This window comes from Dermacentor silvarum, chromosome 8, assembly GCF_013339745.2.
Source record: "Dermacentor silvarum isolate Dsil-2018 chromosome 8, BIME_Dsil_1.4, whole genome shotgun sequence".
NCBI classification, from domain to species: Eukaryota; Metazoa; Arthropoda; class Arachnida; order Ixodida; family Ixodidae; genus Dermacentor; species Dermacentor silvarum.
The window spans coordinates 70,430,571-70,452,641 of NC_051161.1; the positions used below are offsets into that span (position 1 = coordinate 70,430,571).

The 22,071-nt window shown below is 46.2% G+C and overlaps 1 protein-coding gene across 1 annotated transcript; it reads left to right on the plus strand.

Annotated features, from left to right (window-relative positions):
* Positions 1-18,220: 18,220 nt before the first annotated feature.
* Positions 18,221-21,149, plus strand: LOC119462699 (uncharacterized; the record flags this gene model as incomplete). Its single annotated transcript, XM_037723996.2, has 3 exons — positions 18,221-18,750; positions 20,374-20,441; positions 21,022-21,149. Coding segments are annotated over 2 exons (558 nt in total), but the record flags the coding sequence as incomplete, so codon positions are not given.
* Positions 21,150-22,071: the final 922 nt, after the last annotated feature.

The window sequence follows — 22,071 nt, forward strand, 5'->3', positions numbered from 1 at the left end:
AGCGCTATGTGCGAACGTGCCGTGACTGTCAGAGGCGTAAAGTCCCACCCGTAAAGCCTGCCGGCCTCCTTCAGCCTTTGGATCCGCCTCCGGCGCCGTTCCAGCAAGTGGGAATGGACATTCTGGGTCCGTTCCTCCCGTCTTCGTTGCAAAACAAGTGGATAATCGTGGCAACCGATTATTTAACTCGCTATGCGGAGACAAAAGATGTGCCGCGGGGAACTGCGGCTGAAGTCGCCAGCTTCTTCGTCTACAACATCGTGCTTCGTCACGATGCACCCGCTGTGCTCATTACTGATCGCGGTGCAGCGTTTACAGCGGAGTTGTTGCAACAAGTCATCACGCTGACGCATACCAACCACCGAAGGACCACAGCCTATCATCCCCAGACTAACGGCTTAACAGAGCGCCTGAACAGAACATTGGCCGACATGCTATCCATGTACATTGATGTGGAACACAAGACATGGGATGAAATTTTGCCATACGGGACGTTTGCTTACAATACCGCTGTGCAGGAGACCACCGAGTTTACACCATTCGAGCTCGTTTACGGACGTCGCGTTACAACTCCCTTAGACGCCATGCTCCCGGTAGACCACGGAACCACAAGTAATGACACCACTGAAGAGTTCGTCGAGAAAGCAGAGGAAACTCGCCAGCTTGCTCGGAATCGCATCCGCACCCAGCAGAATACTGCCGCCTGCCGTTACAACCGGACCCGACGGAACGTCCAGTACTCACCAGGCGACCGCGTGTGGGTGTGGACACCTATCCAACACCGTGGGCTCTCGGAGAAATTGTTGCGCCGCTATTTCGGCCCCTACGAAGTTGTACGCCGCCTCAGTGATGTGAACTATGAGGTGGTGCCTCAAAGCTCTGATCCTAGTTCGAACCGACGCCGTCTCCGTGCTGAAGTCGTCCACGTAGTACGGATGAAGCCGTACTACGCACGCGAGGAATAAGCAACCCTCACAAACCGCTTCAGCCAGTAGCGCACCCAGGATCTCTGCCAGGGGGGGGGGGGGGGGGGGGGGTTGACAGTTTGCCAATACCATCTAAACAGCGCTAATTTCACTTTCTTCGGGGGAAATTGTCAAAAAATGCGCTTTTTGCGAATATGCAGACGATTGCGCGTCTTACATCTTAGTTGCAGTACTCAAATGCGTAAGGAAAGAAAAGGGGTTAAACAAAAGAGGGGGGTTAAGTCGGCCTCAAGGGGGGTTACAACCACCGAATCACCCCCCGTCGGTGCGCCACTGGCTTCAGCGTTGTGTACATTCCTGTCTGTTTTTTTTTCTTTCCATGTTGGCACTATTGCCCATATTGCTCGCCCCATGCCCTTGAAGCGACCGGGTCGGTAGCTTTTGAGAGGGGAGCAATGACGCGAAATAAGTTGGCACGTGGCTGACACTGGCCCCTTGAGGCGAGAACGACGAAGTTCGTGGTTGCGCGCGCACTCTCCGAGGTCCAGCCATTATTAAAGGCTTACGTGTTTTTTACCAATCTGTTGCTGGTCAACTATTCTAGCTGTACTAGCTGGGTGACAATATAGGCAGTTATGATGCAGTCGCCGTCACGCCAATTTGGTCATACACTCGTTTTCACACTGCAGTCATGCCATCGTCGTCATGCAGTCGTTTTCAAATCCTCATCGTGATACCGTTGCGGTCGTTCCATCGTCGTCAGTTTAACTTCGACATCATGACGTCCTAAAAAAACAATGCGAAAGCGCTGGAACGTGTAAAAACATTTCGCAGTACCCCTCCCACGATGACTGTGGACGGTTGTGCATTTAGCATTGAATGAATATAGCACCATAACGTATCGTCACCATCGAAACAAGTAATGAATGAGGTTTGTACTGCAGCGGGACTCCTCTTTCGTGCTTTAAAGGATGGGGTGGTGGGTTGCGCCACCAAGCTCGTTCGTTGTTTTATTGACTAATATCCTACCTGTCATCAAAAAAAATGAGGGGCAGCTTCACACTAGTGGTGCGAATACTAGAAAAACAGCGAAGCTGGCCACCCCACCTAGCTTTATCTCGGTTCGGCCAAGTTTTGCGGAAGATCACCCCGGAATCATCCGCAGTCCAAGGAGCAACGAACACTCGGTCATTAAAGTAACTGAAGGCTTTAGGACGCTCGAACACTTTTGCTTGGTTTCGCGGTCTCGTAACCCCGGAACTTTTGCGAATGGCCGACGTTCCGCCGCCTCTGCGGCGGCGCGACACTTGGAATCGGACTGAAGTTGTGTCACTCGCACTCGAGTAGCGGCGCGGTGGTTTTCACGCCGCGCTTTCTTTTCTTTGGGAGTGACGCTCCTCTTCGGCCGCCCCATCTTCACGGCGATGTGCTCGATGTGGAGACGGCGGGGCTTTCGTGTCACTGTGGCGCCGATGCTGAGCTATCTATCTCGTGGGTCGGTGCAGTGACGTCACGGCTTAGTTACGCCTGTGCCCAGCCCCCGGCAACCACTCCGCACGGTGCGGTGACGTCATGGCTCGGCAAAGCTAAGGCGAAGCGATACGGCGCGAACGCTGACGTCACGGCCCACGCAGCGGTGGTGAAGATCAGCCCGGTCAGCGCAGCTGGTGCGAAGCGTTGCTAGGCTACGCATGGTGACGCCATCGTCAGGTGTAGGTTTTGCGGCGCACACTCGACGGACCATCCTGGAGCTTAAAACACCTTCGCTAGTTCACAGGACTATGTGGCATTACGCTTGGACCCTTTGTGGCATTGCGCTTGGACCCATTGCGCTTGTACCCGGGTCGGCCCACATTTCGGCGTTACACCTGACGGCAAACGCCCAGGTTAAACAGCTTCGCTGTTAAAATACGAAGAATTTCCATCACCAAACTTTCTGAACCCCTATTGGGAACATTGTTTCTGCACCCCCTTTGTCGTTTTCCTGTTTTTCTTCCACAAAATCTTCCAATCGGCTCTTACTAATCTCTATGGTGGACGTGTTTACTTACCCTAGAAACAGTGGGCGCCATCTGCCAGCGCCGTCATGAAGTTTGCAGTGGCCTACGAAATGCCTGGCGCGCCGGTGCGTGCCAACGCTGAGAATTGCGTGATGTGGCAGCCGGGCTCCTATCTCGCGCTTCTTTTACAGCGTAAGCTGTTATGAGCTCATTCCAATAGCCGTTTCGGATCGCGAAGATGCCGCCGCCGACGGCGTACGCCGCCGTAACCGCTATCACCGGAAACGAGAAAAAAGTATGTGATTCCCGCCGGTATCGAGCCCGTGCCCGCTGCGTGGGAACCAGATACTCTACCACTGAGCCACGCAAGCGCTTCCTATCGGACAGCGGAAAATACCCTATAAGGCAAGCGCGCAGGGGCAGACGACCCGAGCCTCCGCCATTATGGTTGCGCCATCTAGGTAAGGTGCCTGCAAACGCAGCGTGCGCAGACGCAGACGACGATATGCGATTCAGACGAGGCGTGCAATCAACGCGCTACCGCACTGCCGAGCTTCCGCCAGTATGGTGACGCCATCTAGTTAAGGTGCCTGCAAACGCGGCGTGCCCGACATGTAAGTTGCAGTTGTAAGGCTTGATCGTGCTCAGCAGACTGCTGTGCAGAGTGCATTAGAAGCCGCAGCTCTCCATCGACGCTGGGCAGACAGTCCAGATCGTTCTCGTCAAAACGAGTCGAACAGACTGCCGCGAAGACCCTGTTGTGCGTAGTGCCCAAATTGGAGCTATACTCTTGAGCTGCTCCACCAGCTTACGCTGTGACTGTGCTGCGTGTGCCGCGCAGGCCTGCGAGGTTTTTTAGGGGCGAAGCTCCTTAGGGTGTGGGTCGTTCCCTCCTCTGTAGCATTAGTAGAAGTAGTATGTAGCCACCTGTAGTTTTATGAAGTGTTCACTAGATGGCATTCCGGTTCCGCTTCCACTTCCGGTTCCACTTCCCGTTCCGGTTCCACTTTGCGCGCGTTCGGTGCGAACGCGGGCAAAACGCCGATGGCGTCGACAACAGTTCTGCGCGTGGCTGGTGCTGCTGCATGTCCAAGTTTATACAGCTGATAAAACTACCTTGAGTCGACCCCATGGCTGCTTCGCATACTACTAAGGGTTCCCCTACGGGAAGATGGTGTAATTTTCTCTCTCGTTCCCGACGCGCGCTCTCTTTATCTCTCATACGTAGCTGTGGTTTACCCGAATGATCCCCCGGTGCTTCGCCCACTCATCATCATTCACTTCGTGGATATGCTGTGATTTTTTTTTTCAGTGCTGCGGAGAGGACCGCACGTGGACTCCGAGACAAGAAGCGTGGCGCGCCGGGGCGTTTGAACAGTGAGAATTGTTCCATGACTTGCCGCACAGCCAGTGGCAAGCAAAGGAGCATTAACCCAATTTGGCGAAAGGTTCGTGGAATAGCGGCAGATACCCAGTGCATTGATGGCACAGCTCGCTAAAGCCTGAGCGTGAAAAAAATTGGCGTAGCTTGCACTGGAGGCGCAATGCTAAAGAGACAGCGGAGCTGATGGGCACCTAGTTTGTCCTGGCTTTTGGGCTAGGCTAAGCACTCCCAAGTCATCCCCAGCATTTCCCGGAATTTATTGATCATTGACCATGCAATACAGCCATAGAGGCATTGCGTAATCGAGGACTACAGTAGGCATACGTTAACATCTTCGCAAATATATACAAGGATTACACAGCTATCTTGCTTAGAAGAAGTATTTAAGATCTTAGACAGGGAAGGCTTGGGCGTGAGGATCAACGGCCAATATCTCTGCAACCTTCGGTTTGCAGACGATATTGTCCTATTCAGCAACAATGGGGACGAATTGCAAGAAATGATTGAGGACCTTAACCGAGAAAGTGTAAGTGTGGGCCGGTTGGAGATCAATATGCAGAAGACAAAGATAATGCTCGATAGCCTAGCAAGGGAACAAGAATTCAGGATCGCTAGTCAGCCTCTAGAGCCTGTAAAGGTGTATGTTTATCTAGGTTAGTTACTCACAGGGAACACTGATCATGAGAAAGAAATTTACCGAAGAATAAAATTGGGTTGGAATGCATACGGCAGGCATTGCCAAATCCTGACTGGGAGCTTACCACTGTAGTTGAAAAGTGTACATTCAATGAATTCTATCGATGCTAGCATATGGGGCTGAAACCTGGCCGTTAACAAAGAAGCTCGAGAACAAGTTAAGGACCGCACAAAGAGCGACGCAACGAAAAATGTTCCGCCTAACGTTAAGAGACATGAACAGAGCCGTGTGGGTCAGAGAACAAACGGGGATAACCGATAGTCTAATTGCCATTAGGCGGAAAAAATGGAGCTGGGTAGGAGTTATAGTGCGTAGGATGGATAACCAGTGGACCATGAAAGTTACAGAATGGATACCAAGAGAAGGGAAGCGCAGTAGAGGATGGCAGAAAACGATAGGTGAGGTGATGAAGTTAGGAAATTTGCAGGTGCACGTTGGAATCAGCTAGCGCAAGACAGTTGTAATTGGAGATCACAGCGAGAGGCCTTCTTCATGCGGTGGACATAAATATACGCAGACGCGACAGACGCGGACGAGCACTCGTCCGCGTCTGTCGTGTTTTCCACATGTATGTGCACTTTTTTTAGTAATATCTGGAAGTTACTAAATACAAGTACGCGGGTGCTTTTGTATTTCGCCCCCAGCGAAATGCGGCCGCCCTAGCCAGGAATCGACCCCACGTCTTAGCGCTTAGCAGCACAACAGTTTAACCGCTAAGCTTCCACCTAGGGTGAAGCAACATTTCGATGCATGTTCACACTGGATCTTCTGTCTGATCACCCGCTACAAAGGGCAAGGCATCAATAATAACAAACATCGTCAACAAATTTCCTTCAGCGTTCCCGGGCCGGGCCAGGTCATGAACATGTGGGCCCTGGCTAAGTTTAGTATTGAAAGCCCGGGCCTCGGCTTGGAACCACTGGCCCGGGCCTGGCCCGGGCTGGGCTTGGTCATGTATGCCGTGGCCGGGCTGTGTTCGGGCCTCATAAAGCGGGCCCACGTCTGGTCCGGGCTGATAAATCAGCCCCGTGCACTGCTCTACCTGACGTACGTGAACGTAGCTGGATGTAACTGTCGTAGCTACGTTGTCACAGTAGTGCACAATGAAATAAATAGAATGACGAGAGCCTCAATAAAAACAACCTCGGCCACCAGGGCTGAGGCTATGGCCATAGCCCTGGCCCTGGAATGCTGGGAGCGAAGAGGAGAGCCGTCGTTAATTTGAACAGACTCATAGGAGGCGTGCCAGCTTTTTATTACCGGACGCCTGCCGACAGCAGCACTAAAGGTGCTAGGCTCACTAACCCAACATCATAGGCTGGTCTGGTGCCCGGGGCGTGCCAGGCTCGAGGGCAATGAGAGGGCCGATGTGCTAGATCAAAGATTTACCAGCCGAGCGGCGCACCAGGACCCTCAGAGGAATCACGGATAATACCACCTAGATAATTTTCACTTAGCAGCGCTACACGTCCTAAATACGGAGCGCCCCACTATTTCTTTGAGGGGCGGAGGCAACAGATCTCCGTAGAATACAAACGAACGTCTTCCGAAATGTTTGAAAATTAAGGAAACTTTTTCTGACACTGTACTGAGACACTTGTCCGTGATGCGGTGACAGGCCAACCTTGTATCACACCTCGCGGGGGTGAAAAGAAAAGCCAGAAAACCTGGGTACATTTATAGATAGAATAATTTAAGACAAAATGGAGCAATAGGATACACAACTCACCAGATCGGACCTAGGAGTGCAACTGGCGCTCCTAGACCAAGTCCGCCTGGCGGCTAAGGCCCTGGACGAAAGATCCCACCCATCAAGCTTCTGATTCCCCTTTTTACCCCTTACCCCATTTTACAACGAAGCTGTCTATGGCTAGGGTTCTATGCATTTTTCGTGTCCATCAACATATCTGCGAATGCAAAACTCAGTTCACGACGCTTCATTCTATGTAAAAGCTTCTACGTCTCATCACTAGGATATGCAGGTTCAGTAAATGAGTTATCAATAGGCACGATTTTCAAAATAAATAGGCTCTCAGGTAGGTAATAATTGCTTCTCAAAGATTTGCCGCTGTTCGACCCGCATCGGCCATGTGCACGCTCACAGCGCCCTCTCTTTGTAGTCGTTCCAAGCGCTTGCTTGCCTAGTTTCCTTCCGCGCTCCCGGCGTGGCGATCCCGTCGCACGTGTCTACTTTCCGACAGGTGGCTGTCCCGTTACGCATGTCTAGTTTCCTCCGGCTCCCCGAGGTGGCGGTAGTCTTCCACGCGAAGGATACGACCTGATCTCTTAAAATCATAGGTAACGCTACAAGGTAAATTTTTGAAAAAGAAAAGAATAGTGAGAGGTATACAAAAATGCTAGATAAAGAACATGTATAGTATACCTGATTAAATCAAGCAGGCTAGGTGACTATTTGTCGCCGCCCCGTTTCAAAGGGGATGCCAATAAATCATCATCACCATCATCATCATCAATGTACGTATGCCGTCGATCAAGACCACCAATAAAAATAAAAGTGTGTGTGCGTCTCTCTTTCTTCGGTATGACCACCGTCGCCACTCAAGAAAAATAAAATTTGTTCATACCTCCAAGGACTTCCAGCCGCCACCTGAGGCCACCAAGCCAAAACTGCCAGCCCATTCTTTTCAATAAAGTTTATTTTCTTCATACCTTTGATCTAAATTCTGCGTCACCTGTATGCCGTGTGCTAAACTGCTTCGCTTGTAATCCACCTTCACAGCAGCGGAATGGCGTGATTCCTTTTTCAAGTAAAGTTTCTCTCTCAAGCCAACTTGGGTCACTGAGTATGTGCCACTGATTGTGCCATCTCAGCATTGTGATCAATTCTCAGCATTCGCAGGCACCGGCGTGCCGCGCTTCTTGCCTGGGAGGCCTCGCGCGGACTTCTCAGCAATACTACTAGACAGTGCAGCGTGCAGATAGACCAGCTGCCACATGACGCGTTTCTCTGCGCTCGCAAGCGCCGGTGCTCAATGCATTTCTGAGGTCACTTGCAGGCTTCGCGACAGCGGCGCCTGATTGCGTTGATGTTCCTTAAAGAAGCGCGAAAGAGGAGTCCGGCTCCAGTACACGCATCAAACATAACTACTTTCGACGCTGGCCATACATTGTGTCGCTATATTGATTCAGTGCTAAACGCATTATCTCCGATAGTCATCGTGAAATTGGTTCTGTAGAATTTTTTGTTCGATGTTATAGATTTTTTTTTGTTCTACAGCACGTTTCAGTTACCCACAAGACAATAATCCCTTTCGCTCTTTCTTTCGGCCATTTGAAATGCTCGGAGAGCTTCGTGATTTCGTCTACGTAAGGTATGTGTAGGCTTGCTCTAGCCAGTAAACGCTTGACAGGTCTACCAACGTCACCACAAGCGTTTTTAATGTGTGAAGTGGTACGAAATGTTCTGTTTCACAAATATACCCGTGTCAGGATTGTTTCTTTTTCTATAACGTTGTTATCGGATGCGTTTAAACTACAGATACTGCACCCTACATGATGGCAATTTGCTTGGTTGTGCCGAACAGAAGGTGGCGGATTGCTTCCCGGCAGTGGCGGCCGCATTCCGATGTAGGTGGAAGGCTCAACCTATATAGTGAGCTAGCATTTAGATGTATGTAATAGTTCAAGCTCTGCAAAATTAATCCGAAACCTCGCACTATTTCATCTTTCACAGTCACTGTGTTGATTTGCGACTCTAAATTCGGACTCCAAATTGCACACGTCAATGGATAAATTGGCTGGAACTGCACCAAAAGAAAAGAGGACTGTCAGATTGTCGTTGAAAAGCCATGCTGTAACGGGCGAAACACTGCGCTCTACGTACTATGGCGACGGGTGTACGAATTTACAGGCACTACCACTTTGACAAGAACCCTTAATCTAACGTTCTTCTAAAACATGCCGTTGGTTTCTAGCAGGATGCATACACTTTGGAATCGTGTTAAATGCGAAGCATTTCTTGGCCAACATTTGCCATTTTGACAGTATCTATCTATCTATCTATATATCTATAGCCGCCTACGTCTTGGTCATGGTCCTACTCATGGTCGTTTCGTTAACTTGGTATTTAACAAAATTGGCATAGTGTGACTAGAGTGTATGACGAACATGAATGGTAGGTCGCGACATGAATATCATGACATCTGTGCCATGTAGGTCATGAAACAGCTGCCTACGTCTTAGTGTTCTTATGGTTGTTTCGTTAACTTGGTAGGTACCAAAATTGGCATAGTATGACAACAGTGAATGACGAACTTAAATGATAGGTCATGACATGAATGTCATGACATGCGTGTCATGTAGGCCATGAAACAACCACCTAAATTGACAATGACCCAGCGAGAAACCTTTAACACTGAAAAACCACTGAAATGGGTGCGAACGTAAGTACTAAGTGAAGGAAACATTAAAGGATGGTGGTAGAAGTCATAGTCATGAGCATGACTCAGCAGGAATTGCAATTACTCAGCCAAAAAATAACACTCAAAAACCATTGAAATGGGTTCGGACGTGGGTACTAAGTGAAGGAAACACTAAAGGATTGTGGTAGAAGTCATAGTCATGACCATGACTCAGCAAAAATTAGAATGACTCAACGAAAAAAGATTAGCCGTAAAAAACCAATGGGATGGGTTCGGATACTAAATGAAGGAAAAGGCTAAAGGTTCGTGGTCGAACTCGTAGTCATGAGCGTGACTGAGGCTTTTGCCTTAAGGTCTCTTAGGCATAGCTAAATGGACTCCTGAGGACCCATGACATACGCGTGTCATGTAGGTCATGAAGTAGCGGCCTACGTCTTGGTGCTCTCATGGTCGTTTCTTTAATTTGGTAAGCTCCCCGAACACTGCTTCGCATAACATCGATTCCCACAGGGCGTGGGATCTGCCGGCTTTTTTTCTATTTGGGAGGGTTGCTTGTGAACGTTATAGAAACTTGCAATGTTTTATCGGAACCATCTCACATCAAAGTAGTGTACATAAGCCAGCAGCTGTACAAATATTGTCCCGAGCTGCTTTGCGTCCCCAAACCTTCACCCACCCGGCACCCCCTTCTCCATTTGCCTCGTTTCTTTGGTACTCTTTTTGCATACCTTTGTACGCTAGGCCGATAAGGACCCCTAACTTTTGGTTGGTCCTGTATTATTGGTCCTCTAAAACTACCTAACGTCTATTTTATTGTCTGTGAATGCGCACTGTAGTCACTCGTCGCCTCGTCGCCTCAGGGACGCGGACTCTCCAGTGTAATCATTGTCAACGTGCGCGTGCTTGCGTAGCGTGCCAATACGCGAGAACTTGCTCTACTTTCGGTACACGGAGTGTACAGCTGCGCGCCACTGTGCGTCGCGTGCTCAGGCCAGCGTAGCACGGAGTTTCTGGGCCCCAACCCCTGCTTTCACATGCGGCTTCTTCTACCGCGACGTACGAGCATATCTGCCGAGCAGAAAGTTCGCGCCGAAAGCGAGCTCACTACGCCTTCGCGCTATGTTTTCAAGTGACTTCTTCGCCGTAGCGCGTCGTGTCGCGCAGATGTGGTGTTTCTTCTAAGCAGCTGGTTTTCTCTTTCCGAAGCCGACCGCGGCTTGCGCACTGTGGCTGTGCGAGTTGGAAGGAAAATATTACTACTCATGCCATCTCTCGATCTATTCCTGTACTATATACGCCGCTGGCTCAGGTTTTTGCGAATAATCCGGAGTAAATTACTAAAGGCTTTCGCGAGTGAAAATTTCAGTTACCAAGAATCACCCCCTTCAGAGTCGGCATGGAGGACAGGTGCAGTTTGTACAGGTAGAATTGTATATAATAGATTGCGATGTGAGCATATGACGGCCATCGTACAAATCACTAATTTATTACGCTCAATGTGCGCTGTTTAAGTTGCGCAGCAGAGCAATAAATGTGGCTAGTTGGACCACGGTAATGTGAGAACGCGCTGACTTGAAAGAAGAACTCGAATTACAAATAGACATATTATAATGAGATTTAATTAAAGGTAATAATTAGTCAAGCAGCAGCCTAGCAGCAGCGAACACCCCGAGCGCTCTTGCTGCTGATGATGATGAGCCTGATGGCTCCAAAGTTCACCATGGCTGATCACCATGGCTCGCACTCACTAACGGGGTTAGGCAAAGAATCGGGCGGAAGTTGATTTGGTTTGGTTTAGTTTGGTGCCTACATCTATAGCACAACCAACTACGGTGGATTGGCCATGAATCGGGCGGCAGTGGGTAGAAAAAGCAAGAACACATAAAGAGGATTTTCTTATTTAAGAATGTGATATTAAATGAATTTCAATTGCTAATGTCAACTTTGATGCTATATTATCTTAAAATTTAAAGTTAATATTTCTGTTTTCTTGTTGTGGAAAATAAAACCATAACATTAAGATGACAGACAGTCTCTTTGTTTCCCTTACAAAATTAAATATGGTATCACATACATTTCTATTGCAGTATCCTAGTGCCGACGCCCCCAGAGACAGTATGACAGGTAGCGTCATTGCTAAACCAAATTGGCGGAGGGGGCCTTCTAGAAGTCGTTTTCTATGCACGGTGAACCTACAACATTATATAAAGAAGTGATCCATAGTTTCGGGTTCATTGCAATAAAAACAATGAGGGGAAGGTGCCAAACCAGACCTATGGGATATAAATTAAGCATTGGTATTCGGCAATTCGCGTAAATGAAACTTCAAAATTTTACTGTTGAACGCCATCTGCTGTGCGAAGAAAATCTAAGATGCCTAAAATCAATGTCATTTTATACACATTATTTGGCTTATTCTTGTTGGACGGAAATTTTTTTAAATCTTCCAGAAGTGACGTATGCCGAAGGTCTTAGGATCCTCAGTACCGAGCCTGTACGAGATGCCGCTGCTAGTGCGTCTGCTGACTCGTTTAGAGTGAGTCCCACGTGCTCTGACACCAATACTAGATGGATGAGACGTAAATGATGGGGGATGGATGAATGAAATTCTCGAAGAATGATAGATGAATTGGAAACTGATAGAGTGGAACAAACAGACAAGGAGACAGTTATGATCTTGCAATCAGAGCACGGGTCGTCATCGTCGTCTTCGAGCGGCTACCGAAAACACGAGGCGCGTCTTCTTCATTACAGCATAAATAGTGGTCGAACAAGGAATGTCGTTGGAAGCAACGTTTCGACAAGGAGACCTGTTTTTGTCACGGTACGAAAAGAGCGCTTGCCACAACGTTCCCTCAGGCCGACACCTGTTCTACCTGTTCCTGAACTACCGGTTCCACCACTGTTCGTCATTTCGAGCCTGTAGTCTTTCTACGAACTTCGGTCGTGTTTAGAGACAAAACGAATGCCTTGAAGGCATCTCTGTTTGTCTGTTATTCGTGCTGTGCATTCAAGAACAACACGAATGTTGGGCTCTAAAATAGGATGCGGAAACTTACTGAATTTTAGCGTTTGCGAATACCATTTCCTATATATTTCGCGCGCTATCTACTCTACAGTTACATTCACCCACATTTGTAGCCTGCAGGCAGCACCTAAACTCGCCTTTTAGTAAATAGTGAAGCGCATCAGCCATGATACCTCATGGAGGAGATAGTGCGTGTGAAATATCAAAACTGCCTACTAAGGGTCACGTTTGCGGCATGTAATACTGAGAGTAGACAAGGCAGCGTTTAAATCCTACATAAGCGCAAACAGCTGAGCCTTTATGTAAGACCGTCGAAGCTAGGTATCTAATTTCAGTCGACATGATGCAAAACACCCTGTCAATATCTCCGCTAACACAGTGCCCGCGTGTTATAAATTGCTACGCCATTAAGTAAATACCAGCTGATTAATTTCAATGGGAGATGCGAGCAACGCTCCCAGTGAACACCACTTCCGTCGAAAGCATGATTTTTAATCAGTGCATCACCTTCGCTTTTGATTTCAGGCGAAAACCTGAGGCATCAAACGCTGCGCTCTAATAAAGTTTCAGGGATGTTTTATGTGGGCGTGCTTGGTAAAAAATGTCAACGAATGTATTACGAAGTACATGCTAGGATTTAAACATGATCTGTTGCTCACCTCATCATGCAGGATGTCGACCTTTTCAAGTAAAAACGAACGGCTGAATTATGACGTCAGGAATTGCTTAGAAAGAACCACTCTAGTTTAATTTCCAACAAATCAATGTTTGTCCAACCTTCCTTTGGTGCCGCTGGCGTACCACAGATTACTTTCAATGTGTTTTAAATAAATAGTAACCGAATAAGTGTGGCGGATATGTTTTTGAACATAAGGGGTGTTTTTCGTCTATTGTCGAGAACATAACCAAATTTTTCTGGAGTACCTTACCAGTTCGAGCATTTCGCTTTAAAACAAAAGGCTAAGTGTGATGTATTCGAAGCATGCCGAAGATTACAAAAGTGCGCCTTAAGCAGGTCGAGCAATTTCCACTCATTACGTCAATTCTTTCTCCGTGTCACGCACCCAATCAGTGATTACGCAATGTGCAGAAGGGAGAGAATCACCTCATTCCCTGGTACATCGGTTCTCACATTAGACTTTCCGAAGACCACCACTCAGCAAAGCAAAAACTAAAATAGAAACCGCGAACACGATATGAACACATATTCCACTACACAACCACGCCTCTCTTGAAATCCCGGAAAAGATGGAACCATTCCTTTTCAGACATGTGCACTGATGCAAAGAAAAAAAAACAGAAGGCAATGTGCGTAAGCACAGGTGGCTGAACGGAACTAAGTGTGAAGATGCATCGGTAGAAGGAAGTGACAAAAAGACATTGTTCGCCTACCTTTGCACACACTTTATTTGTTTATTTATTGGATTCATTTGTCAGATATACCTATATCCATTTTTGCACTCTCATCGTTACAAGCTGCACATACGTTGCGAATCTGCGCTTCCTCGAGACCTTGGCATCGCTCCAGCGTCTACATTCAGAAGCGCACAACTTGTCGTTTATTGTAAAAAGAAGAATAGGCTGTCAGCTGCTTTTATTTATTTCTTTGTGCTCGCCATGGCATACACATATTTCGTGTAAAAACTATTGGAACAAAAAATATTTTTGACAGAAACATTATTGTTCACTTTCCGCGCATTCCACACGCCACTGCTATATATAGGGTGTCGCACGCTCTGAACTTTCACTTTTCTGCGGTTGATCCAAAGGCAAACACCGGGAAGAACACCATAGCCATGAGGGTCTTCGTTACCATCGCACTTTTTTCTGCCGGTGAGATATCTTGACTTCCGAATTTTCGAGCCGTCGTGTTTCTTATACGGTAACAGCCTACTTAGAAACCACTGTTAGGAGGCTCACCAGGATCGATACATGCGCACAAAACTTAGACTACTAATGCAATCTGTCCAACCTCGCATTTTTACTGATACATAACGTGTGCTACTTCATTGACATAACATTTCCCGCCACTATTTCATAATTTTAACTTATGTCCCCCATTCATAATGGGGGATATACGACATAGTGACAAAATTTGGAGATTCAAAATGATTGGAATGAATCCTCTCCACAATTAGGCAACATTTTTTGTGGCTAAGCATTACGGATACAGTTACCTTCGCACACTAGACCCGCATACTAGCTATCCCCATACATAGAGACATATGTTTACTGTGGAGCCAGCCTTGAATCATGAGCGCGAAGTAGTGCAATACAGTAGTCATCCTACAAACACCATGCGGTATGCCTAATCTCTCAGTCTCAGGGTAAGGTCTGTCTTCCTTCGTGTGAATGCGAGCACAAACAGAGCTGCCCAAATACGGAAACCAGACCATGAATCTTGGCGATGCCTCGGCGCTCAGTGGCTCCCAACTGTAGAAGTCCTTTCCTTTGCGCATTGAAAATTGAAGACCAGCCAATTAAAGAAAATGATGTACGGCAACGATGCCATATTTACGTGCGTCAATTATTCTTAATTTCTCATTTCATAAGTAACTGATAAGAAGAAGAAAACAAAGAGTGATTCGCACAGTTAATTAGCGATGCTTTGGTTTCTATAGAGACGCAAAGGTTCTGAGCGGTGAGGGAACTTTCACACGCCATAACATTTTGTCACGTGCTCTCCCTAGGTATTTTCTGAGAACTCCAGGTACCTTTTTGCATTATAATATTTTGCTTCAGGTGACGTCTAATCTGTCAAATCGGCTTGTTTCCATAATTGGATGTCTAAGAATTTCTCTGATTATGGAACTTTAGTCGCAAGTAGTCGAGGACATGGTGGCTGGTTCCGGCTGCACAAGATGAGTTAATGAGTACAAACATATTCCGCGATGAAAGAAGGAATAGTAAAGCTCGAAGCACTCTTCTCATGTAGTGATGATATAACCATGCTAAGTTAGATCACCCCACTACACATATAATTTTCATAAATTTGTCATATTTAGTGAGTTTGATATTTTGGCAGCTTAATCAAAATGCGAACCGCACTGTTCAGAAGCTAATTAAATGTTCGAAAAAATCATTAGAACAAGTAAAAAGTCACGTCAAACAGCCCACAAACCACGGCTTTACTAAATGTTGAATTAAATTATGCTACAACAGGAAAAAGATTTCTCTCCAGTCAATTACCACGGCATATGTCATGTATCTTTTCAAGCATTGCCACAAACCTATCACATTAAAACTGATTAGAAACCAGAAAAATAATATGCTGCAATATATTTTCCATAATTGTTTAAATTGTGTCTAACGCTTGCCAAAATTTTCACGACCATTATATGCATAATAAACACTACGTAAGTGTTTTAAACGCGGCAATTATTACAATAAATTCACAATAAGTGTCACGTGGCCCTGGGCCTCGCGTAATAATTTTCATGTGTTTGTAGACCATCACCCCACCATACTAACATTTTTAAGCACAGATAGGTTGCGCTATTAAAATATGTATTGTACGCTGAATTTAAAACTTGACAAAAATGTTTACAACAAATCAACACACCTACACTGAAATACAAAATTTATTCACACTGTTTCTAAAAAATCTATGTTAACACTTGTCAAGAGACCCAGACGGAATAAATCAGCAATGTACTCGTGTTAAAACAATAAAAGCAAGAATTAACAGCTTTCATGAACGCACTCCTTCAAAAATGGCTTTAATATGTCGCTGTTTAACTGATTGAAGACCCAAAATTTTGTGCGAAAACCTCTTATTAACCTACAATTTTAACAATATTTCTTGTTTTACTTTGTCACACTTTGGTGCCCACCAACTGATCGTATTAATTGCTGGAGACTTGCAAGTCTTCTAGGAACGAAGCGGCAAAGGCACAGGAGCTCTGTCACATGTGCAGTTGAAGTTATGAAGACCTAAGGTAACTTAGATACCTACAAGAAATTGTCAAAGACAAAAACCACTCATTGGATTGTTTAAGAAAGTTATGTTTATCAGAATGAAAATTTAAAGAAACATAGTGGGCACCTTGCCACGTGCACTGGAACAGAGATTACCTTTGACGAGATTACAACTATCACTAGATATTATAAAATCGAGTAACTAGAGTACCGACAAAAAGGATCACGGAAATACTAAAACAATATTTGCATGATACAAAAGTTTTGTCAAATCTCAGCTTTTCATGAACATAAGATACGCGTCATGGAGTCTATGCTAAAATTTTCAACTGCGCGGGGCAATTCGACGAGACAGAAGAGATTGCCGAAATGTTACGTTGGCCACTAAAGTGTATTTTAAAGGAGTCCAAATTCCGGTAATAATGCACATTTAAGGGTAAAAAAGTATATTGAACAGAAACTTCAAATGAGTTTATTTACATTATTTCTTTTAATAAATGTGGCACTCCAGATTTTCAAATTCCAAATATTTCATTCAAAATAAATGAAGACTTCAGTGTACTCCACATGGCAACGGAACGAGCCTGCCAGAAGCGGAGTATCGCTGGTACGAACGTGTCAAGATGCGCAGTTTGTCACGGTTTCATGACCCTATATTGCGAGGAAATGTCAGTTTCGCTGGGCTGCAAGAAGCAATTCTGCAGAGTTCCGTAGGTCGGCTGATGTTGCTAGTGACTGTTATCTGCCGTAATTCGTTAATGCTAATCAGCTAGAAATATCTCAGGATCTTTTTTTTGTTTTTTGTTTTTTGTGTGTGTGTGAGTGCAACAGCCCTACAGAACCTTCCAACGCCAGCAACCTGCATGTTCAGACAACCACAATAAGTTATTCTGGAAAGTAGCTAACTGCGAATGTTGAGATCATATTGAGGAAGATTAGCAGCATAACGGTTGGTCACTGTTTGAAAAGAGTACACTTATCAAGTCTGAGTACTGAGTGCTTCTTTGCATGCACGGATTAGCCGCGTCGTACGCCGCCAGAGGTGTACACTGCCAACAATGTCGTTGTGGTGGTACCGCTAGACGGCACAGCGTGTCCAGAGGGAAGTGCAAGAGAGAAAGGAGCCTGAATGCATACGCCTCATACATTACGCGTTTCGGCAATGGTAATGGCAATGCTAACGGTAATGGCAATGGCAATGGTAATGCGGTGTGTAAGCATTACCATTGCCGCATTAACGGCATCAACGTCGACATTCGTCGTAAGATGGGGGCTGGTAGAATTTTAACTTCTTATGATATGTTTGGCGGCGACTTGTCCGTTTAACGGCGTGCTACGACCAATGTCTAACAAAACAATCCTGGATGCATGGCCCCGTTCGCGCTTCACTTGCGATCTTTAGGTAAGTTTTAGCAGTTTGTTAAGAAATATGCTGTTGCAGACATGACCTTATTCACAGCGTGGAAACAGATAAAGAAGGGAAGAACTTAAACTAAGAAAAACGCCCTCCTTTCTTGTTCTCTCAGTGTGAATTTCATCATGACCTATCAACTGTCCCGGCCTCTTATACTTCGCTCACCTTGCTTAACTGACATATCGCGTTATGACAGCGTTCCTAACGGAAACTCGTGTAGATAACGACACCATATTTCAGGCAATTTGAGTGATAGACAAGTCTCCAAAATTTATTTCGAGTTCTAACGCAATACTTTCCTCTATAGCTTCACTGGCCTATGCTGCGCCCGGAAGTGTAAAGGTCGACCTTGGAGGGTCTTCCGGTGGCCTTGGACTTGGCCCCATTCCTGGAGGTGGCAGCGGTGCTGGATCTAGCAGTGGACTGAGCCTCGGTAGTGGAATGAGCAGTTCAGGACTAGGAGGTTCCGGACTTGGCGGTGGTCTCAGTTCCAGTGGCCCATCGAGTGCCAGTTTCGGAGGTAGCTTAAGTGGCCCTGTCGGATTCGGTTTCGGAAGCTCCAGTGGGCCTGGATTCCATGGCGGCTTTAGTTCTTCCACCTCTGGTAGACCCGGTGCAGCTGGTGCTGGTGCTGGAGCTGGAGTAGCAGGTTCCGGACGTCCCCAAGGCCATGGATTTAGCGGTTTCTACGGAGCTGGTTTCCCAGGAGGCTTCACTGGATATTATCCCGTAGGTGGTTACTATGGAGGACTCCCCTATGGATTCGATTATGGTGATGGCTTCGGCTACGGAGGCTACGGCGGTGGACTGGATGGTGGATTCGGCGGCGCCTATGGCTACGGTTATCCAGGTTACGCTTGGGGCCCTGGTTTCGGCGGCAACTGGGGCTGGGGTTATGGCAGCGGTGCCGGAAGCTCAGGCAGCCAGAGAAGCGTCCGTTCTGGAAGCCGAGGCAGCAGCGCTGGAGCCAGTGGGGCCGGCGCCGCTACGTCTTCCTCTAGGTAAGTACTCTTTACGTTTTGTAGAAATAGCTCGCTTTATTGTAAGCGCTACCTCAAGCAAGATATCTCCACGAAAGTAATCTGTATGCGTACGAGTAACTTGAAAAAAATTGCAGGAAGCTGCGATGGTATGGAAAAAATAACTTCATCTCTAGCATGAGAGAGCAGCCGTTTTTGACACACAGAGAAAGCGGAGGGTCGCACTCTGCTTAAAATAAATCTAGCTTGAACGGTGGCTAAAACACGGCTAGACCTGCTTGCTGTACCACTTAACAAGCCTTCGTGCATACTGCGTACACAAAGGGTCATTTTGTGCTAATCATGGAGCTAGTTGCTTCCACGAATGCTTTCCATGTACAGCTTGTACAGAGCGCACATAACATTAGCTTTGCTGCTAAGGTTACGAGGCGCATAGTCGGATGGAGTACCGGTGAAAACTAGGCCCGAACTAAGCACGCGAAACAGTATCTAGAAGCAACAGGAAGACCGCACACGTAAAAATCCCGAGTGAAGCGCGTTCTGTAGGCCGCTACTCCAGCTCCGTTTCATATCTTTTAAGCAGTAATTTAGTTATCCGCAGCAATTTTGTTTTAAACTTGGTTGTTCGTCACGTTTCACCCACTTTTCTTTGCATTCTCAACAATATCATTCATAGCACTGAGCACCAATTAAATAAACGCTGAATCATATAATTGGCAAGTATACGCTAAAATTTGTATCCGTTCCTACAAATCTGCATAATGCAATAGGAAACACATGGTACTAATCAACATAACACGCAGACATCTAAGCAGTTAGTTGCGATAACTAGTGGTTTCTTACTGCGAAGGGATGTGCCCTTATATCACAGAAGACATCGTTATAATGGTATTAGCTTGACCAGCCGGGGTTCCTTCATGTGCACAGATATATCAGAACATTGCTGTTGTTTTAACTCAGTCGCTTCCGAAAGGCGGGCGCCTAAACTACTACTCAAGCCCACGACTTCAGGGTTTCTATAGACAATTATTTTATCAAAGCAATAAACTTGTTATTGTACTGCGGCCTGGAAAGCAGCCTCCACGAAACCTCTCCGCCTCACTGCTGGTATTCATAAAGCAGTTCATACACCTGAAGCACCAGCCGATCTCGATAGTGGAAAGAGTATTCGCGATGTCGGCCAGTGCTGAATTACATTGTTTATTGACTATGGCTGCTTATTGTACGCGAGCACTCGTCATGTCCGCTATTTAATATTGCATGCAAATTAATTTTCCTTGGAGGTTCGTTTCATATTTTTATTGTTCGAGTAGTGGTTTTTTTTTCATCTTTATTCCCCAACGCCACTTCGTAAACCAAAAATCTTGAACGTCCATTCGTATTTACAAAATTTCGCTTACACGAGGGGACTTATTGATTCGCTGTTCGTGCACCCACCATTCCTTACCCCGAGGGCGTCATAACAGGGCGGTCGGCCCGCCGATGGTCAATCGCGGCTGGCACAATGTAAACAGAAGTTTTGTGAGTACGGGGCCTGAAATGCCAATACGAGCGGTGAAGTAATGTACTTTGGTTTGCCTTTTTGTCCTAAGAGAAGCCAAATCACAGCCATGTTTATTTTTTCCTTTTGTCTTCCTTATTTAGCTCTTCCTCCAGTTCCAACAGCCAGTAAACAGCGAACTTCGCCGTTGCTCGGGCTTCTTACATCAACGGTGAGAATATGCTGTTTTCCTACCTTTCTTCATAATAACTTTTTTTGCATTTATATAAGCCATTCTTCAATGAAATACGGCGCAACACAATCAGCATGAAGATATGTGCTGAAAATTTACATTACGTTACAAATTTAGAATTACATTACCTATGCCATAAGTATCATAGAACAAAGCACTGGCGCGTGTTTCCCAGCTCACGCAGCTCTTTAACTGAAACGGCCTTTCTAACAAAATCACAGCCATAACCTGTCCTTCCCCATTTTTGAACACCTAACAAATTACCTTGCACTGTAATAAAACAGGGGTTTCAATTTTTTATGTATGTACCCACTCCTTATTTAATACCCCTTCAATGGGGTCTTCAAGGTAATGAAGTGAAATAAAATACATAACTCCTATATGGGGCACTTGGAATCTGTATACTTCCTTTCAATAGAAATAATTCCACACAATGCTATCTGGAATAAAGCAATGCATGTTTTACTTGTGCTGAAAAACAGTCTTTAGATGTTGCCCTCTTCTTGCTCTTCGTTATTTTAATGGTTTACATGGGGTAAATCTCTTTTTTTTTTTGCAGTGACCCATGATGCGACCCCGGCCTTATCGAAAGTCCTGTCAGAAGATTCTCCCTCAGTAGAGTGAACCAAGAAAATTTTCGACAGTCTTTCGCAGCCTTTGAGAATAAAGATACGTAGCATATCAAAACGCAGAACAATTCTTGCTTCTTTCTTTCTCAACGAATTTGAACGAAGAAAGAATTATGCAATACCTGATTTACGTAACAGTAATTGCCTACTTTATATCTGCAAATAGTTGATGACCACATCGCCTTGCGCGAAGTGGTCATGAGCTCCTCTGAGTGTCACATTCACATGCGCGCACACACAGATAGATGGTACGAGCCATGTTTTGAGGCAACAACAACAATAACAGGCGCATATGTTCGCATTTAGCTGCCGTGACAAGGTGGCAAAGCCGGATTCTCGCCATGTTCAAACTCCTGCACGCCAGTGGCATCTGAAATGGTCCAAAAAGGCATGCAACACGAAACACAATATTTCAAATAGAGCCCACAAGTATGCGCCTATACTGGCGCAAAAATTACTGTGTACCTTCCCGGTATGCGTGCTTAGCATATGATACCAGACGTCCAAAGCTTTTATCTCATACACATAATTTACTTTAGAGTCGTAGTTTTCTCTTTGAAACTTCTCAGGAACTTTTTTGATTAATTGGAGTGTGCTCTTGGGCATACTGTGTGCATCATAAAACCAAAACTGGGAGGAGGCTCTCCGTGCACGCTCATTACTGTCAGGTGGCATGTGTCATGGGAAAAAGCAGGATCGGGGGGAAAGGGGAGAAGGAGGGAGGGGTAGGGGTCAGTCCTTTGGATTCGCGAGAGCTAAAAGCTGTACAAAGAGTTTTTCTCTTGACCCTCAAGCACCGCGCTAGCCTCCGACATTCACCTACGGCAGTGTTGTTAATCACGCAATTAAAACACGAAATAATTCAGGACGCCTTTATTCATCCTTCTCTATTCTCGGATACGCTCCAAAAATTATGAAGTACAGTAGAATTTTGTTCTGGTGCAGTCATGCGGACGAGGAAAAGTCCTCATTATATCTGT